Source organism: Elgaria multicarinata, chromosome 4, assembly GCF_023053635.1.
Source record: "Elgaria multicarinata webbii isolate HBS135686 ecotype San Diego chromosome 4, rElgMul1.1.pri, whole genome shotgun sequence".
NCBI lineage: Eukaryota > Metazoa > Chordata > Lepidosauria > Squamata > Anguidae > Elgaria > Elgaria multicarinata.
In genome coordinates, this window is record NC_086174.1 from 100,348,053 (window position 1) to 100,367,316 (window position 19,264).

Sequence of the window (19,264 nt, forward strand, 5' to 3'; positions counted from 1 at the left end):
CAACCAGGAGCTTCTGAACCACTCTCCATAGTGCAGGATAGCGATCAGAAATTTCCTTCTGTAACCAAAACTCCTGGTATGATTTCTTAAACTTTGGCTTCAGCTCAATGTCATTTTGTAGCTCAATTGGCCCCTTTAAGTGGGAAGCACCCGCCGCAGGCTTGCCAAGGGAAGAAGGGAGGGAAAAGAGAGCAAACACCTCTGTTTTGCAGCCAGCGTGGCGGGGCACACCAAGCAGGGTATGTCTCTTCATTAGCGTTTTGGTGCTTTTGAAACATTTCAATTCACCATTAAAAGGGCTCTTCTTAAACGGTATTAATATCTGTGTGGATTCTTCCCCTATATGGCTTGGAACCAAACTACCTTCTCTCATAAAAGTGTCCATGGGTTTTAAGACCTTCTGGAGAGGCACTTCCCCTCTGCCGCCCCACCCCCTTATGCAATCCCACCATCCCCAAGGGGGGCAGTACCGCCCACTTTGGGAACCACTGGTATAAAGGATCATATAGGATAGGACCATATCAATCAATCCCCCAAATCCCATGTTTTAACTTCAGGATGGATGTCAAAACACTGCACAAATTGGTAATGCTGACATATATATTTGTATAACATATATACAAAAACATAAAGACAGATGTACACACACACACACACACACACACACACACACACACACAAAGGATCCAGACATCCATGGCCTAGTCAACTTAATTAGGGTTTTAAAGCAAGTTGCAGTCCTACCATCCAGCACAACATCCACCTTATAAACTTTGTCCTCTTGAGTGGGGTGAGTTGTCTAAATTAGTCCCAGGGAGAAGCTATGTATTGCTTGATTGGCTTTATAAAGGCATATAGAAAAATTTTAATTTTTTTTTACAAATGTTATGTAAGTCTGAACACATGTATTTAACCAACTGTAGCTATGCATCTACAAAGCTATTTTTGCATGGAGAGTTCTTCTTTCTCATTTTTCCAGGGGGAAAAAGAACAAATCAGACATTGTGGCTATTATTTCTATCCATTTTAAGATAAATAAGAGCATATGAAAAATGTATTTTTCACTGAAATAGTACTGTATCAGTCACTATCACACAAAACTATTCCAAAAATATTGTTTCTGCTTTCTTTTTCACAGCACACAGAGTGATTTTGCCTGTGTATATGTTCCACACCTTCTGTATAAAGCCATACTTACTGCTTCCCAACTGCTCATTTGTTTATTCATGTTAATACTAAGCACTTCTTAAAAAAAACAAAAACAAAAAAACAACCCAAACCTGCTATACAACAGATTTTGCAAACAGCTATTTCTTAAGTAAATTAGAATAATTTATATTCTCATAAGACAAATCTTAATATAGTTTTGAAAACCAATAATTATAACTATCACAAAATTGGCTGAAGCAACTGTTGAGATGCTTACTTAATCTGGATAGAAGAGGGCTGAATTCATAAGCTAGGCTGCTGTTTGTAAAAACATGTAGTTCTGTGGCTGAGCTGTTAAGCTCTAAATCAATCACTCTGGGATTCAGGCTTTTCTTCCTTATTGTCACCATGTGACAGTGACTTACTATTATAGGACTCATAAAACGATGTCTCTTTCTTAGCTCATAGACAGGAGCATTAGTTTAAAAAATGTTCAGAGTTTAAAATAACTGGAGAAGTAAGATTCAAACTTATAACACTGTCCCTCGTTCAAGGAATATTAACCAAAGCTACTCAGAACAGCTGCCTGTCCAACTCATTACAAATCTAACTGGAACCCATCAGAGTTGTAGAAATACATCTTCAAAGAATATTAGCTTTATATACTTTCCAGACCTTGCTGCAAATTTAAATCCTTTATCAGTGGCACTCACTATTCAGCTTATGGACCAGATATGAAGGCAGTGCTATGTTACTTCCTGCTAGATATCATACGGAAATGTCTCTGCATCTCCCCATTTCATGACCGCACATTCAAACCTTTTATACATCCAGGAACTTCCTGTGCTCATTTAGCTGGAGGATTGTTTAAAGTCTGAACTGAAGCTGTCTGCAGAGCTGAAAAGGCAAGCTACTTTTCACTCAAAAATGCAGCTGGCTGCATCAGCAGAGTAAGTAACTGCAAATTCCAGCTGTGTGTACGTGCGTTATTCTCCTTTTCATGCTTATAACTTTGTTGGATCACAGTCCTAAGCAAGAGCACAAAAGGGGGAGAACAAAAAGGTGGTACAAAATCTTGGGCAACTATTTTTTAAAAGACATACATTAAAGAGAGAGAGGGATATAGTTATCTAAAGTGCCTTTACAGCAGTAGTAAAATTGGTTTCAGAGCATGATTATTCTTAAACCCTTAACAATTTGTGAATAAATTTTGAGAGCTTTGAAGTATTAATTACTTTAAGGATACTCTAAGTGCTCTATTTAAGGGCATTTTGAGGTTTCTAAAGACACTAACATTGCTGCACTATGCGTGTTTACTTAGAAATATGCTTGTGTTTAAGTATACCAACTTTACTTGGGAGTAAACCCCATTGAAGTAAGTTGATTTACTTCTGAGTAGACAGGCATAGGATTGCATTGTACAATTATCAGGTTAAGTTAATCAATTTCCATGTACAGAATCCAGGCCAAGTTCCAAGTTACGACATTATTCTTGGACTCAATTTTCTGCCTACCCTTGAGGGACAGTTCATACAACTAATTTACAGTAAGTGATGCAATGAATAAATAATCCATCAACTTGATTCCTACTGGCAAGGACAGTGTTCATAAAGCTCTCTCATTCATCTGTGAAAGCTGTGTTTCAACAAGAAATTTAAAAGAACATTGTCACCAAAGACAAATAGCCTGTGTGCATCAGCTCTAAACTATGGCCAATTAGGGATAGATAAAGCGCAGCTCACAATTTGTTCACAATTTGCCTTGCCTTCGCATCAGCTATCCTTGAAAAGTGGATAGATTGAGAACAGCATTGAAGTAATCTTCACTATTTATCTATACTGTGCTTTAGCACACCAATATCCTTTCATGCCACGGAACTCAGGGTCTGTGGTACCATGATCTAGAAGGCACAGATGTGCATATACTAGAATACCGGAAATTTAAACAGAAGTGGCAATGAAGAATCTACTTCAGTTTGGCCAATGGCCATAGTTCAATCTGTATTTTTTTTAATTAACTTTTTTTTATATATATTGTCACTTTCGGCACTCTTGAAATTATAGGACGTATAGTTTCCTTGGCAGCTGAGGGCTGAAAAACATACAATTCTCAGCAGGTGCCATGGAGGCCTCTAGAAAGGCCTCCCTGTAGTAGTAGTTGCTGCAGCCACTATGCCAATTAAGTGGGAAGGAGGCATGCCGCAGGGAATAAAATGCTTGCATCCCATCACGCTCGCAATGAGATCATTAGAAGCACAGTGGTTACAAATTGGGCTTAGAATTGGATTTAGAAGAAAATCAATGATGTGATTTTTTTAAAAAATAAAAATGATTTGGTTTGTCAAGCCCAATTCCAAATCAATCTGTGGGAAAGCACCAACCCTCCTCCGTCGCTGATACTATGTAGTAGAGTACAAAATTGCCAAACTCATAAAATATACATTGAACCAAGCTTGATGGTTGGCTGTTAGCTTAGCTTATGTGTCAAGGGAGCTCAATAGAGAGGCACTTTCAATTTAGACATCCTAAGGCATTCACTGAAAACTACAGCATCCTACAACCTATTATGCACAGGTGCTCTTGTGGTACAGTCCACTTACCACACACTGCAACTGAGATGAACTCCAAAATAAAGTCTCCCCTTATACAAAGGGAGAAAACTAAGCCAGCAAAATTTTCTATAAGCTATGGATGAGTTTTTGATATTCTTGTTTGATTCTTTTAATTATTTTAATATAAGCCATCTCTCAGATTGTTAAAAATGATATGTACATGGAAAAGAATAAATAAATCAGATTTGGACATGGGGCGCTTGCATGCAAGCAGTCCTTTACTTGCATCCTAAGACAATACACACTTCTATGAGGAGACTGAACAAGGAGCCAATAAATATGCAGGCACTCCATGATTCAGGATGCTTCCAGATGAGGCTTTTATTGTGCTATTGTCCTGCCTCATTCATGGGGTTTTACAAGGTGTCCAGACAACGTAATCTTCCATTTGTAACCCTCCCATGTTTTCCCCACTACTTCTTCCATCTCTCACACCCCCAGAAAAAAATCAGTTGAGGAAAAGAAAGACTAGCTATACAAAACCTTTGGATCAGTAGTGCTTAAAGGCCCTCTGTCTGGGAGCAACCCCAATCTTCTTTAATAAGAATGCAAGTGAAGAAAGTGCATTTATAATTATGACATGACCTTGATGGCTTTTATCTTGGGCAGTCTCCACCCCCTGAATCAAACTTGGTATTTCCAATTACTCCAATGCAGGAAAAAAGGCAACACTTTTAAAAGCAACCTTTTCAGCCTCTACCTATCCTCACATGACTCACAATTTATACTGGTTTAAAATATCATTTTTTCACCCTATTTTCTGAAAAGTTACAGCTCCCTAAAACAGTATAAACAGCAAAGACATTTTTTTCTTCTGTGAAAATGGCTGCAATTCAATCCAAATGTCAAAGGCTGCTACGCTTTCACACGGCAGTTTTAAGCTCCCCTAAAGCTCTATAAAACCTTCCCCCAAAGTTAGAATGCTTTCTGTAGTGGAATGGAACAAGGGCTGCTGCAAGAAAGAGTTGTACTCCTCCCCAGGTGTGCAAGCAGCCCTATGTTCTACTTATGCATGGGTGGGTGGGGTGATTTTCACCCTAAATTTAGATATTCCTCTTTCCAGTTTTAGTTGATGAGAGGATAATACTGTTTCCTAGTGCTACTTATGCTGACAATAACATCACATAAATGCAACTTAGCAAACATTTCATAAAATCGCATAACTGAAACTATTATAAACTATGAATATCGCAACAGTTCTCACTTATCATTTCTGCCAAAAAGATATGCAAATCTAAAGGTAAGACTTTTTTAGATTCTATGAACCTTACAAAAGACACACTGTGGGCATCTACTTCCAGTTCTGGCTGTGTGCAATGAAATGAATGGGAGCTGCAGATGAAAAGCAGGCTATGCTCTTTCACAACTCCAATTCATTTTTAAGTGGTTCTTGAGCGGAAAAAAATTCTAGTGGATTCTGCACTTTATCAATGGATAAGAAGTCTCCTGCATCAGGTATACATTAAACTTAAAGGAACTATGAGTGCCAGATTTGTTCACACTTGTTCAAAGGCCATTATTGACAGAGTTTGCACAGGAGGGCTTCCACACAAGTACCAAGGTTTGTTAAGCTTTGTTGCACAGCTATGGCCCCTCACACTGCACTGGAAGCTGCTTCTAAACTTAACTTGACTTGCTTTGAGGGGAAACTTGGGGGGTTTCTTCTGGATAGGGGGAAGCTCAGATGCCCAGCTGTGTGCAAATATCCTCTGGAACTGCTTGGGTTGCAACCCAAGTTAAAATACGTTCTGCATCATCCTGCTTGAAGAACCAATCAAATGTTCTTGGCAGAGTACTTGTAAATACCCAGAATATTAATATGTACAATATTTAGCACTGCCAGCATATTCTCCATATAGTTTAAAAACCCAAGGGGCTAGTATTGCTTGTCATGGTTACCTTTAGTTCTTAAAGTGAAAACAGAGCTATAGCCACAGTGCAAACTACAGCCTCACAAATTAAGATGTTCTCAAGTTATCAGTAGGTCACAATGATGGGTTCCTTGTTGCAGTAGGACTTCATGTAAGCCACTGCTCTTTTTCTTTGCTATATTTCTCAGACCATTTGCGAGTGAGCTCCAAATAAATATTTGGTTTATGAGGCTGATAGTCCAGGTAAGTTGTCTTTCCAAACTTTTTTGGAATGGCTTTTTCAATCTGAGTCCCTTCATGCCATTCATTGAAAGAGGTGATGGAAATGACTTCAGGCCGTACAAGAAGTGCGGCACTGAAGGCAGTCTCGTAGTATTTGCCATTGACACGGTTCCGTGTGTTGTGGTTGTTCCATGGTCGGATGCTGGTATCGACATAGCCCGGTCCCACACTCGGAATGAATATTAGGTTTTTTGTGTCACAAAAAGCTTTCAGACTTGGCCAGTTATGGTGGCTTGATCCATAAGAGAAGCCATTTGTGGCAAAGTACGTATAAATCCCATCAAAGCCACTTTTATGGATATCATGCTTGTGTTTTTCTTCCACCAGAAGAGCAATGAATAAACTATCATATGGTGTGTTGCGTATACTCTGGGATCCTGATACAGTGAGCAGATTTGCCCACATTTCAGGCATCGTTATATATGAATCATAAACATAAAACATGGGAAGGGTTCTACCGGTACTGACTTTATGTCTGTAAAAAGCTGGATGATCTCCATATCTATAAAGCAAAGAATCAAATAAATAAAGCAAATATTATTTATAGATTTTTCTAATGCATGTTAAAAGCTATTCCTCAAACTCCCTCCCTCAATTATATTTCAGTTGAAATGTGGTGTCTTCATTAGAATGACACATACTGGAAAAATACACTTGGTAATGGAATTATGTAAAATAAATTCTAATTAAATTCTTCATAATATGAAGACAAAATTACTCAGTTACTGTGCTTCTAATCCCATATTTCATTATATTTCCCCTAGTCAAGGAGGACTAGAGACCATGCAAGGCAGATAACATGAAAGATAACCCAAAGACACAGCAATAAAGATGACAAAAGACAACTAACAGCTGTAGCAAATCACTTGGACTTCAACAAGGAAAGATAATTCAGGCCATTTCAATATGAAATTCATTGATTTATGAAGGCTTCATGCTTTAACAGCTAAATTGGTGTAAGGCACACCAAAAAACCCAAATACACCTGAAGAACATTGGACAGGATGAGATGATAAAGTTAACATTCAACTATTTCAAAAATACTTACTTATCAATGATATACTTGACATTGCTGTACATAGTGTGATCATCTCTATCTTTGTATGGCTCAATATGGAAGGCAACCTGAAAGTTAAAAATATTTATTAATTCATTACATTTCTATACAACCCAATAGCCTGAGATAGATATTTTTTTTAAAAAAAAGTTACCTCAAGATAACAGATCATAAGCTGAAGTCAGCATTAGTGGCTATATCATTCCCCACATTTCCAAAGGTCAAAGTTGACTGAACCACCCATGCACAAGTTGACTGAACCACCCATGCACAAATACAAATATTTTGTATTTGTGCTTTTAACCTGTTGGTTGTTTTATTATGGTTTTAATTTTTGTGAACCGCCCAATAGCTTCGGCTATTGGGAGGTATAAAAATGAAATAAATAAATAAATAAATAAGTGGGTAATATCAACAGGCTTCAGGAAACTTCAATGTTTACAGAAATAAAGCGTTTAGGGAATTTTCTTATGCTGGAAAAGCAGCAAAACTGAGTTTGCTTTTGTGGTGATAGTAGAAATGACATGGGCCAGTTCACATGATCAAACAGCTCATAGAATAGTAGAGAACAGTAACTCTCCCAGTTCAGCAATCCATACCCAAGCCCCTCTGACTTCTGGCCCAGCTCACAATGGTGTTCACCCCTACCATTCCTTGGAACAATTATGGAATGGGAGTGAGTAAATTTACTCATCCCTAAGAATAGGAAAGGGGTGTTATTTATTTATTTATTACATTTCTATACCGCCCAATAGCCGGAGCTCTCTGGGCGGTTCACAAAAATTAAAACCATTCAAGTATAAAACAACAGTATAAAACCATAATATAAAATACAATATAAAAGCTCAACCAGATAAAAACAGCGGCAATGCACTTAGTATGTACTATGTACTATGTGTTATGTACTTAGTAAGCATAGCAAGCTGCCTTATACTGTGCCAGACCATTGGTCCATCTAGCCCAGTATTGTCAACACTAATTGTAAATGGCTCTCTGCTGTTTCAAGGAGGTTTCCCAGCCCTACCTGGAAATGACGGGGAATTGAACCCGGGAGCTTCTACATACAAAGCATTTGCTATACTACTGAGCCATGGCCCCCTCCTGAAAAATGACCATGTCCTACTTGCCACACACTAACAGTGTAACTCTATGCAGGATTACTCAGAAACAAGCCCATTGTATTGAATGGGACTTACTCATAGGTGAGTATGTAAAAAAATCCTATATATTTACTTGTAATGTAAGTCCCATTGAACTCAGTCAGGCTTGCTTCTGAGTAGACATACAGGATTGCATGGCAGGTTGCTCTCTAGCTGCAATGGTATAATTTCATAAATATGCAGCATAGCATGTCTAAAATCCTTTAGCTGAAATTTAAGCTTACATGAAAGTCAATCTTTAAGAGTGAAATCCTGTGTCTACATAGAAATAAATCCAACTGAGTTCAACAGGACTTCATCCTAGATAAGTGGACATAAGATTGTAGTCTAAATTCTGACAATGCAGATTCTCTACTTTAGAATATTCAATTCCTGTTGTAACTACAGTTTTGTGAAGTCTGAAACTTAATACATCATACCTTTAGCTTGTACTTATGTGCAATATCCAAAATTGTAGGCACCAGACCATCAGTTGGTTCTCCATTTTCATCTGCCATACCAGGTGGGTACCAAGAAAGGGCCAATACCCCTAAAAACAACAACAAACATATATATATTTACCTGGGTGCCTAGGTCAGTAAAAAAAAATGGGGAAAAATTAATGTGAAGCAAACCAGATGCAAAGAATGTCCACATATTTGGAGATTTTAGTATTAAAGTTACTACAAAAATGGAAGCCACTACAATGAAGAATACATTAAGTTATTTTAAGGAATCTTTCAATGAAAGCCTCTGTGCTTATTTAATTAAATCACTCCTAACTTTGACTGTGATTTTATCTCCAGAGCAAGGTTGCTAGAGGCAGCTTGGGAAGCTCTGTGGGAAGAAAACTAGCACCATTGGTATCTGATAAAGAGCCCAAAATGGGACATTTCAGTGGCAGGATGCCAGTGGTTTTGGATTCAGTAAATCCAAAGCCTTGCAGATTCTTCAGCCCCTCAGCTACGTCCAGCCTGAATGGAGCTGATGCAGCGAAAAAGAAATCTCACCCGCCTTTAGCCCTGATCAGCATGAGACAGGAAGGATAGGGATGCAGTGATGGATCCACCACTCTGCTCCTTCCCGACCCCACTTTGGATTACGACATTTGCAATTTCTTTGTGAATCACATTTTAACATCATAGCTAGATACCACCAGGTGATCAAATAATACAATAGGCATGTACACACTTCACACCTAACTGTTGAAGTGAGGCTTTATCACACAGAGGACAGCAGTATGCAGGGACAACATGGCTCCTTCAAGGTTACTCAGAGTCATCTCTTGGTCTACAATGTGCGAAATAGGCTGCAGATGCCTCTGCATGCACGTGCGTGTTTATTTCTAAGGACAGCAGCAGAGAGAGTGTATTGATGGGGAAGAGATGCTTAGGTCATATTTATTTGTTTGGGGGCTGAAAGGCCATACAATGCAAATTGTGCAATTGTATCTTGTGGAGCGGAGGTAATTAGGAAAAGTGTGCAAAGTATCTGTGGGTCTCTTGAAATGGTGCTTACAGCAGTGCTCTTATTTTGCTCCCTTGGTAAATACTACTAAGCAATCCCTTTATCCTTTAAGTTGTGCCCCACAACAAACTGATTTCAGAGCAAGTTATCCAGCCAGGTGAGGGACTGACAATAAGAAGGTGGACGGGAAAGAAGCCTGTTGAAGGCAGACTGAGGAGAAAGCGTGAGCTCTTTGAAAATGCTTCTTACATGCAAAAGTGGTTTCATTTTTCAGCAGCTTTGCCCTTGTGTTTCTGAAGTCAGGAAGTTTAGCTCAACAGTACAGGCCTCAAGTATAGGATAACAGAATAATTCATAAAGTTCCTTAACTCAAGACATTTTTCCTCAGTGATTGAGGAAAAGAGTTTTATGATTCACTGAATGGTCATATATCAAGAAGAATATAGTTAATAGGTGGTGGAAAGTAAGTAAAAACTTCTGCATACTTCAATTTCAGTACATAGAAGAAAAAAGTGAGCAACATGCAAAATTTCTGAATTCAAATACACTAATGCCACCCCCCAAAACAAAATTAAATACGTATTTACCAATGGAAGCCGAACTTATCTGCTTCATGTGAGCTTCTATGACAGAAGGGTCTTTGGAGCTGTAAGGCCCGAGTTCAGGGTAAAAACTGGCTCCAATATCGTCTGGAGGACTGTGTCTTCCTTTTGGATAACCACTTGCAATTTTGGCATCCCAGTGAGTCAATAATGGATGGTTCCAGTGAATGTATTTACCATCAAACTGTGGAGACCCAAACCAGCTGTAGTAAAACACATGGAAATTGTAATTTGGAGCAGGTAAGTCTTCCAGTTTTCCTACAGAAGCCATAGAAGTTTTGATATTCATTGTCAGCGGTTGCAAATTTTTAGTATGTGTGAAGCTATCTTCCTTAGCTCTGTTCTGCAGGTTGAACTTGTTTTTTAAATGTGTTGTCCGTTGCTGAAAATCTGGTAAAAGGCCAAGGCCAAATGGATCTCCAAATCCAGCTCTTTCAGGTCTCAGAGTTTTCAAGGCCATCATTATGGAGCAAATAAATAAAATGAAGAGTAACAAAATGATGCACGTTCTCCGGCGAAATCTTGCCATGATGTCATGGTAGTTCGAGGTAGACCTTAGGGGCGTCTAATTCGCAATGATCCAAAGAAAAAACATAGTTTTTTAAAAAGGTGCAAACAATTTTTAAAATATGTTGGAGAAACACACATACTTTAGATTATGATTTAACACTTACAAAGCACTAAAAATGTTTTAAGTACTGTCCAGATATTAAGAGATCAGACGCTCTCCATCTACAGGCTCAAGGTCCATTAGACACAAGGCAAAAGGAACGAGGATTAAGATTTCACTGTAATTCAGCTTGGTTAAGAACTTTGATTTTTGTTTAAGTGTAGACACCTTAATGAAATGTTCATTCAATTTTCCTCTCTATTCAAACTTGTAGGATTGTTCTACTTGGCAGCTAAACTTGGGAGTTAGGAGCAGTTTCTCTTCTTAAAATAACTGTTCATTGTGTTAAAACTATTTTATTTTATATGCATTTTTAAGATTATTTTTTTTAAAAAAATGTCCATTGTTAAAGCTATAATAAATAAGGTGCGGGGGAAAAGAAAACAGAAAACTATATGGATGAAACTTGATGGACAGAATAGTGAGATAAGAATGAAGTGGAATAATTATTCTGTGCAGAATAAGTATCACAAATGTTAGGATGATTTGTAAATCAAATTAACAAAAAACCTTTAATGTGTTTTGCTTCAGAGCCATGTTCACTGAAGATCCCAAATGCATGGAAATCACTGATCTGATTTGGGCAGGGGGTATTTCTGCAATTTCTATTGCAAAATAGTGAACCATTTTTTAAAAAGTTAAAACTTCTTGAAAGCTGGCTTTCCCAAAGCCTCTTTTGACAGCCCCATAGCAACTGATTTTCAGGGGCAGAGTGCACTTAAACATTGAGGTTCTTCTATCTAATTGAGACTCTAAGACATTGTCTGAATGGATCACACGAAAAGTCCATCTAGACAAGCATCCTGTTTCCAGCAGTAATCAGCCAGATGCTGAGAAGGTCATAAGTAGAGAATGAATGAACATCAACCCTTCCTTGAGGAGGTAGATAGGAATGTGGAGGTTCTATCTAGCTATCATAAATAATTGCTCCTGACTGATTTTATTCTCTGTGAATTTACTTAGTGTTTGTATTCTAACAGTCACCTAGGCTACTGACCATCATCACTATTTCTTTCCTCTGCAACCATGTTGCCTGTATATTACAGGGCTGCAGTTGACTGCTTCTATCCGAGAGTGGACTCTTTCATTTGGCTTCATTTTTACCTCAAATTGGTTAGGCTTCATTTCTGCTTTTTACCAACCTTGTATCTCATAAGGGGAAGGTGCAGAGGTCCCAATATTCTTACCAGATACACAACAGGCAACATTTGGTCACCACTGTTGGAAAACAGGATGTTGCATTTGAAGGACCCACTTCAGTTTGATCTGGCAGGACTCTTCTAAGGAACTCTGGGGCATGTAGTCCTTAATCTCATAATAAGCAGGCAGACAAATCTCTTGCTTCATAAGAAGCAAGAAAACCTGGAGTTTCAATAAAGAAATATTGTTCTATACACAGTCCTAAGGAGCAGCTATGTTGGGCAAAACTCTGCCAAAGACAGATTTCAGAATGTGTTAACTGCTTACTTAAAAACAAAAAACAAAAACAAAAACAACAACAACCCTCCATTGTGTGGTTCCTATCTCTGCAGCATAATAACTGCAGAAATAACATACTGAGAACCTCACTGTCTCCCAATTGCCTAACCTTAAAGCTGTAATAAACGTCCTCCCCATCTCCATTATATTCCATCTCCTGGGTAACAACTGACTTGCATTCTACTCCCTTCCCCTGCAGGATTGTTCTGGACATGCCCAGGGAGAATTCTTATCAACTTTCAGGGGATAAAATGACAGGAGAAAAAATGTATTTTTAAGAAAATCTAAATCTATACTGTTTACAAGGAGATAGTGTCCTGGTTCACATGTAATGACAACCCAGAGTATAAGTTGAATATGGGTTGTCATTGAATCAAATGCTGTTCATACATGTAAACCCTGTACTATGGTTTCATTCTGGGTTGTTAACCACAAACAGCTCAGGAAAAGAACCCATGGTTATTGGGTTGTGAACTCTGGGTTGTTCCTGGTTAACAACTCCTAGTTAAACCATAGTGCAGGGTTTGCACGTAACAAATCAACAACAACTCACGATTCAACAATAACCCATTTTCAACCTGTAGTCAACTAGTACTTTGGGTTGTTGTTACTTGCAAACCAGGTCAGTGTTAAATAGACCTTGCCCCTAACTAGCAAATAGATTCCCAAAAGATGGTATATAAATGAAGGAATTGGCTAGTAATGTTCAATTCCTGCAAAGTCTATGGCTCAGTTCAGACAAAATGTTACTCAACGGTGGCTTTAGAACTACACAATGGAGTTTTTACACCACCACTTAAAAATGTGTTGTGTGGCAAGAAAACTCCATGTAACGGTGGAGAGTTGTTGTTTTTGGAAAACACTCCACACAGAATATCAATATTGTGCAGAGGAGAGTTCCTGCACAATGATTGTGTTGAGTGCTGTATGGCAGGCTCCATGGAGTTTTCCACTGCGTTGACTTTTCCCACTTGCTACAGAGCTCCTGAGCAAGAGCAGCGAAAGGAGGGAGTGCCGATCTAGGAGAGCTGCTGGGATTATTATTATTTTGGCAGCAATGGCTGATGAGATACCATTGGGAGGATTGGGGGAGGAGAGAGGGAAGAGGAAATGTCAATCAAATACTGCAATGGATTTTACTCAACTCCACAATAGTCCACAGTCACACAATAGTGGAGTTAGAACATGTGTGGGGAGTACCCCCTAAAACTCAACTGTTGAGTGGAGATTTCACAATGCACTGACTAACATGTTGTCTGAACTGAGCATATGAGAATGAAAAGAGACAGTATCTGTGAAACTAGAGGTCACTCATTAAATTTTAAACTCAGATAAATAAAACACTTCTTACCCTTTGTACCTCAAAATTGGTACAGATTATTCTCAAGCTGACCTCTCCTACGCCACCAAGTTTCACATCAATCCTCTGAGCTATTTTCTGAGTATAAGCTGTAGAGCCTACTCTATCCTCCTCCCACCATTTCTGGTTATAATGGTAGGATCTAATTCATCCAACACACCGTTAAGATAGGGCCATAGTTTATTATCATCAAGGACATGAGATAGTCCATCACAAAGGGGCAGAAAACATAAATGGAAGACAATAAGTAGTTCTCATTGGCAAGTCCACTTATTTTTGGTAAAAGCTAACAAAACCAGGTTAATCAGAAAGAAGTTTAATGATTTCTACTTATATAAACAATCTAAGCTACTGAAAAATAAACACAAGACTGAGGAGAAATGAAAGCTGGATGTGCATGTTCAGGCCCTAGTTCTCCACTCCTGCATCTATTGTCAAGAAGGCTAGCAATGAGCAAGGCCTACCCAATATTGTGCACTTACTTATTAACAAGATCATTAAAAGAACAGGATAACAGACTTCTTTTACATTAATTCACATTAAAAAAATCAAATGTAAAGTCTTCCCCTTTGCACATCACGCTATTCACCGGTTTCCAGTAAAAACAAACAAACAACAACAACAACAAAAAACAGACGTGGTTGTTATCAAGGCAATGGCATGATTTAGACTCTACGATGATTAGACAGATAATCTGAATATGTCAGTTTGCAGAAAAATAATAGAGCAGAATCCAATTACATTCTTCCATCAGGAGAATGGGGAGGGGTCAATTCCTCCTTCCACCTGGAGTTGTTTGCAGACCCTCAAAATCTGTTCCAGAAGTTAGGAAATCATCCGGAACAGACTGGGGAGGGGAAGTGCAAGGAGCAGCAAAAGAGGGAAAAGTCCAATTTTGCAAGTGGAACATTAGATTCCACCCATTATGTTAATCTAAGCTTATGAATTATCCTTTCCAAGAAGGATATTCAGGAGGGCTTTCTTAATACATCACAAAAACATTAGCTGAGTACCTATTATAAATATTTCAAGTACATTTAATACAGTGCACATTAGTGTCCTTCTGTGACAACATTCCTGTCAAGATTTACACTGTAGTATAACAATTAAAAACTTCTAACAGAAGGGTCAAGGGCCTGCTAAACAAGGGCAAAGTCACATGCATTTTTCTTTGCCAGCATGGCATTTGTCAGAAATATGCTCAATCCCTCCATGCCACAGCCTCATTGCACAGCACACAACCATAAATACCTAGTTTGCACAGACAACCACCCTGTTGCGTGTTTTTGAAGAAAACTCCGAACTTTGACTTTTCGAACTCCAAATAGGTTGCAATATTTCAAGGTCTGTGATGCTTAGAGCAGGTTTTCAGTTAGCCATTGGTTAAATGGAAGGAACAATTCCTTCCAGAACTGATATTTATCTTACATATATTTAATCACCTATCCTCAAGGAGCTCAAGGCCAAGTTATATCAGCTTTCATCAACCTGGTACACCCCAGATGTGCTGGACACTGAGCATGCCCCAGCCATACTGGGAGTTGTAACAACACATCTGGGGTGTTGTTACAACTCTGGTACACAGAGTTGTCACCCCTGGTACACAGTTCTCTTTCTCAATTTTGTCCTTGCAACAGCCCTGAAAGGTTGGTTAGACTAAACGATACCTGAACTCACACCGTCGGGATTTGAACCCAAGTCTCCCCACCCTCCAGTCCAACATGTCACCGCTACACCACACTGGCATTCACATGACTATCCCCACTGGCTGAAAGGGTAGTTCTCGCTTGGTTTTAACAGCCCTGCCTTAGGCGTGACTTCCTGGCACCTGTATAAGGAGTTCTTCTACCAAGACCCCAATGCAAAGCAACCCCTCTCCTCTTACAGCCCCTCGGCGAGTCGCGGGGCGGGTCACACATACTCATTCCCTGACCCCCTTCCGAAGACACTCCCCCACCCCCTTCATCAGTCGCCGTCATCGCTGCTGCACCATAGATATAAGGCAGCCTCTTACTCACCCGTCTGCAGGACAGGAGCCTGTGAGGCCGGGGCAGTCCAGGATCCCGGGTTCTGCGGGGAGAGCGAGTGTTGTAGCGAAGGGGTTGAAATACTACGGAACGGGGGAGGGAGCGGGGCTGAAGCCTAACGCTCGGCCTCTTTCCAGATCTGGCTCCCCCTAGTCGTTGCAGAGCTTGCCGTTGGCCTATCTGTGTGGGCATGCGCGGTAGCTGAGGATGAAGCCATCGGCGCCCTCAATTCTGGAAAGAACAACAGGGCTCCTTTGCCTCTTTCTCTGACGCAGCGGTCTTGTCTCGTTCTACACTATCCCGCGCCGTAAGGCGCAGCGCGCATGCGCCATACGTGTTGGGGCCTAGCTTTAAGCAAGAGTTCGGAAAAAGGGTGCTAATTTGAAAGAAGAGAAGCCGATTGGCTGAAGAGAAGCGATCGTACGGCGAACGGTCTCTCCTCCTTCCTCCTGTCCGGTCCGCAGCCGGGGCTGAAAAAGCGCAGCGGGGAGGGGCTCCTCGGCTAGAAAGCTCCAGGCTGCTGCTGCTTCTTCCTCTCTTTTGGTTACCCTCTCTGGGCGCTACAACAGGGAGGATTGAACCCACAATGCTGCCTGGAGAGAAAGCTTGAACACCTCCTCCTGCTTGCTCACCCACCATATCTATCTATTTATTTTTAAATTTATGCTTCACCTTTGCACCAAAAAAATGATGGTCAAGGTGGGCTAACAATTATAAGTGTATTTATGCATTTTATGGTTTTAAATTTTGTATGTTTGTTTTTAATGTTCGCTGTTTCCATCTTTGTTAAGTTTCTGCTATGGGGTGGTATATAAATGTAATAAATAATAAAATAAATAATTATTTTATATATATTTTGAAAGTTAGTTAAAACAGTAATAAATACATTGAAACATATTTAAATCATCAACCATCTCCCTCTGAGTGGTGCAGTGCACTTACTCTCAAGGAAGCCTGCATAGGACTGCAGCCTCAACCTTGTTTAACTTTTATGGCTGTCAAGGATCCAATTTATTATGGACTCTTCTTAAAACAACACAAAGCATAATAAAATGATAATCATCAACAACTATAGAACTATACTTCTTAGTCTTAGGGGGAGCACTGATCATCAAACCAACCTAATTATGAGCTGAAGATCTGCCTTGTCCTACTTGTTCAATGCAGCTTTTATGGATCCCTTACTCTAGAGTCTCAAGCCTTATTGAGCATTGAAATGTGCTTCTTACATGAACTGTTCCATATAAATCATTATTTAGCAGATGGGCAGCCATGTTAGTCTGTTGAAGCAAAACAATAAAGAGCCATGTGGTATCTTACAGACCAACAATTTATTATGGCATACGTTATGTGGGCTACAATCCACCCATTATGGTTATGAATGGATGTCTCTAAACTCAGACATCAACTACTAAAGTATATGTTATCTTTGAAAGGTTTCAGTAACAACTCATTCTGGTTGTCATCTTTCTGTGCCTAAGGATGAATGGTTTCAAGAAAGTGTTTTACCAGGTGTACTTTACCCCTGCATGCTGTGCTCATGGAACACATTGCTTCAGGAGGGAATATAATCCACAGCCATCCGTATTAAGAACAGATATGTTCATGAGAACTCATCCTGACTTAATCAGGGTATAGTTATACTAAGGCTGCAGTCCTATGTACGTTTACTTGGGAACAAGTAGCACGGGACTTATTTTTAACAAAGCATACATAGGAATGGGCTGTAAGGCTTAGTGACTTGGAAACAAATCCAATTAAAAGCAATAGGATAACTTTTGAGTAAACATGGTTAGGATTTGGCTGAATGCTTTCAGATGGATGGTTCCTATCACTAATAGTCAAAAGTCATTGTGCAGCTATTCTGTCTTTTCTTCCCTAACAGATTTTTTTTCTGGTAAGAAAAAGGTGGAAGTGGCGGGAAAACACTGTAGGGCTATAACTTGAAGATGTTATGGGACTCCCCATAAAAAAAATGTGAATGAGGCAGAACAATTGCACAATAAAGGCCTTGTTTGGAAGCACTCATAGGATGCTGGGCCATGAAACAGACCCCAAAACAAACCTAGAATCTTGTCAAGTTTGCCTTCATTTCGTGTATTCATTTTAAATTGATTTTAGTTTAAATTATTCTGTTACAGGAATATAAAACCTATATTGAGTGACTAAAACATACGTTCATCTCTGGTGAGACAGCATCCTAAAGTAAATGTGTTCCAGGAACATAAAGTAGCCTAGTTTAGTTTCTGTGCAAAATCATTTGGAGAAGCAATTGCTATTGGGCTTTAGTGAAGGGTGTCCAGGACCAACGGTGTAAATTCAGTATTCCATGTAAAAAGGATATCAGAAAGGAGAAACAGAAAGAGACAGTATGAGGTCAAACATGGGAAGATTTGTGTCCTTCTCTTAAAGGAGAAAAGCATTTTCATGGCCAAAAAAGCTAAGTGGAATGGTAAAGATTGACATATCACAGAATGCAGTCTGACTTATGCCACCTTCTTGCATACTTTTTGTAGGGAATCTTTTTTTTTAACTGGTTTGGAGGCAGCTCAAGCATTGTATTGAAGTGATTGGGAGAGTTTATCTTGAAATGTTAAATACTTGAATATGGGCAAGTTTGGTGACACCAGCTGTTAGTGTGTTGAAGCAGGTGATTCTCAGCCTATGCATTTCCAAAAATATATAGCATGACCAAAATTCTTCAGGTATTTGAAAGAAAAACAAAAAAGACAAATGAAAGAAACACAGTTTGCTTAATGGTAATAAGATTGAGATGTTTTCTACCATACTTCACAAATATACATCCACCTCCCCTGCAAATACATATTCGCTGATTTCAATGAGAGAGATCGAGATCAGAACATTTTGCATCTGTAGAAAAGCTTTGGGAATGCTTGCTGTGGAGAAAAAAATCCCATCAAATTTAATTCAAACAGTTCCCTGAAAAACCAATCCGGTGTGCTAAAGCTAGATAAAAATCAGGTCTACATCACTAAATTGCATTTGAGAATGGATGAACACGTCTGGTGAATGTTTCATGTGTATGTATGAATAGATCTCATTCCAGAAGCAAATAAAACATGACATCAATGCTGCCTTCAATGCACATAGATTTTAGGCTTGGTGAAAGATAACCTACAACTTATTCTGCTGCTCCCACCACTTTAACAAAATGTATAATATTTGAGTAGTTATTGGTTTGCTAAGCAATTTTCTATTCAAGACGTTTAGAAAACATCCAACTGTTTAATCCAACTGTTGGTTCAGCGTCCCATCCTTTTCCGTAAATCACAATGTATTCCAGCCTCCGCTCATTTTTATATTTTTCATCTATGTCCTATTTAGATTTTTAATTCATTCATCTCTCATACTTTCCCTTTCCATACATTTGGGTTTATCAGTATTGTTATTTCTTATAATCCTACACACAATATATTTATGAGGAACTTTGTTGTAATGGCAATTTGGTAAGACACAAAAAACTGTGGCATGGATTTATGAGGAACAGATACTAAAGAAGGAACTGTGCATTCACGGAAAGAATTACAGT

General features: G+C 39.1%; 1 protein-coding gene across 1 annotated transcript; it reads right to left on the minus strand.

The window, feature by feature from the left end:
• Positions 1 to 1,268: 1,268 nt before the first annotated feature.
• Positions 1,269 to 15,790, minus strand: MANEA (mannosidase endo-alpha). Its single transcript, XM_063124867.1, has 5 exons — positions 15,706 to 15,790; positions 10,164 to 10,743; positions 8,550 to 8,659; positions 6,962 to 7,038; positions 1,269 to 6,415 (listed from the first exon to the last, which is right to left on the minus strand). The coding sequence occupies exons 2-5, from the start codon at positions 10,705 to 10,707 to the stop codon at positions 5,779 to 5,781; spliced, it is 1,368 nt and encodes a 455-aa protein (XP_062980937.1). The 5' UTR covers positions 10,708 to 10,743; positions 15,706 to 15,790; the 3' UTR covers positions 1,269 to 5,778.
• Between the last annotated feature and the right edge of the window lie 3,474 nt (positions 15,791 to 19,264).

Bases quoted from the DNA above. Each gene is read 5' to 3' on its own strand.
- MANEA (XM_063124867.1), bottom strand. From the start codon at position 10,707: ATGGCAAGATTTCGCCGGAGAACGTGCATCATTTTGTTACTCTTCATT. The intron at 7,039-8,549 runs GTATGATGTATT...TTTAACTTTCAG, and splicing joins CACATAAGTACAAGCTAAAG to GTTGCCTTCCATATTGAGCC. The intron at 6,416-6,961 runs GTAAGTATTTTT...TTTGCTTTATAG, and splicing joins GTCAAGTATATCATTGATAA to ATATGGAGATCATCCAGCTT.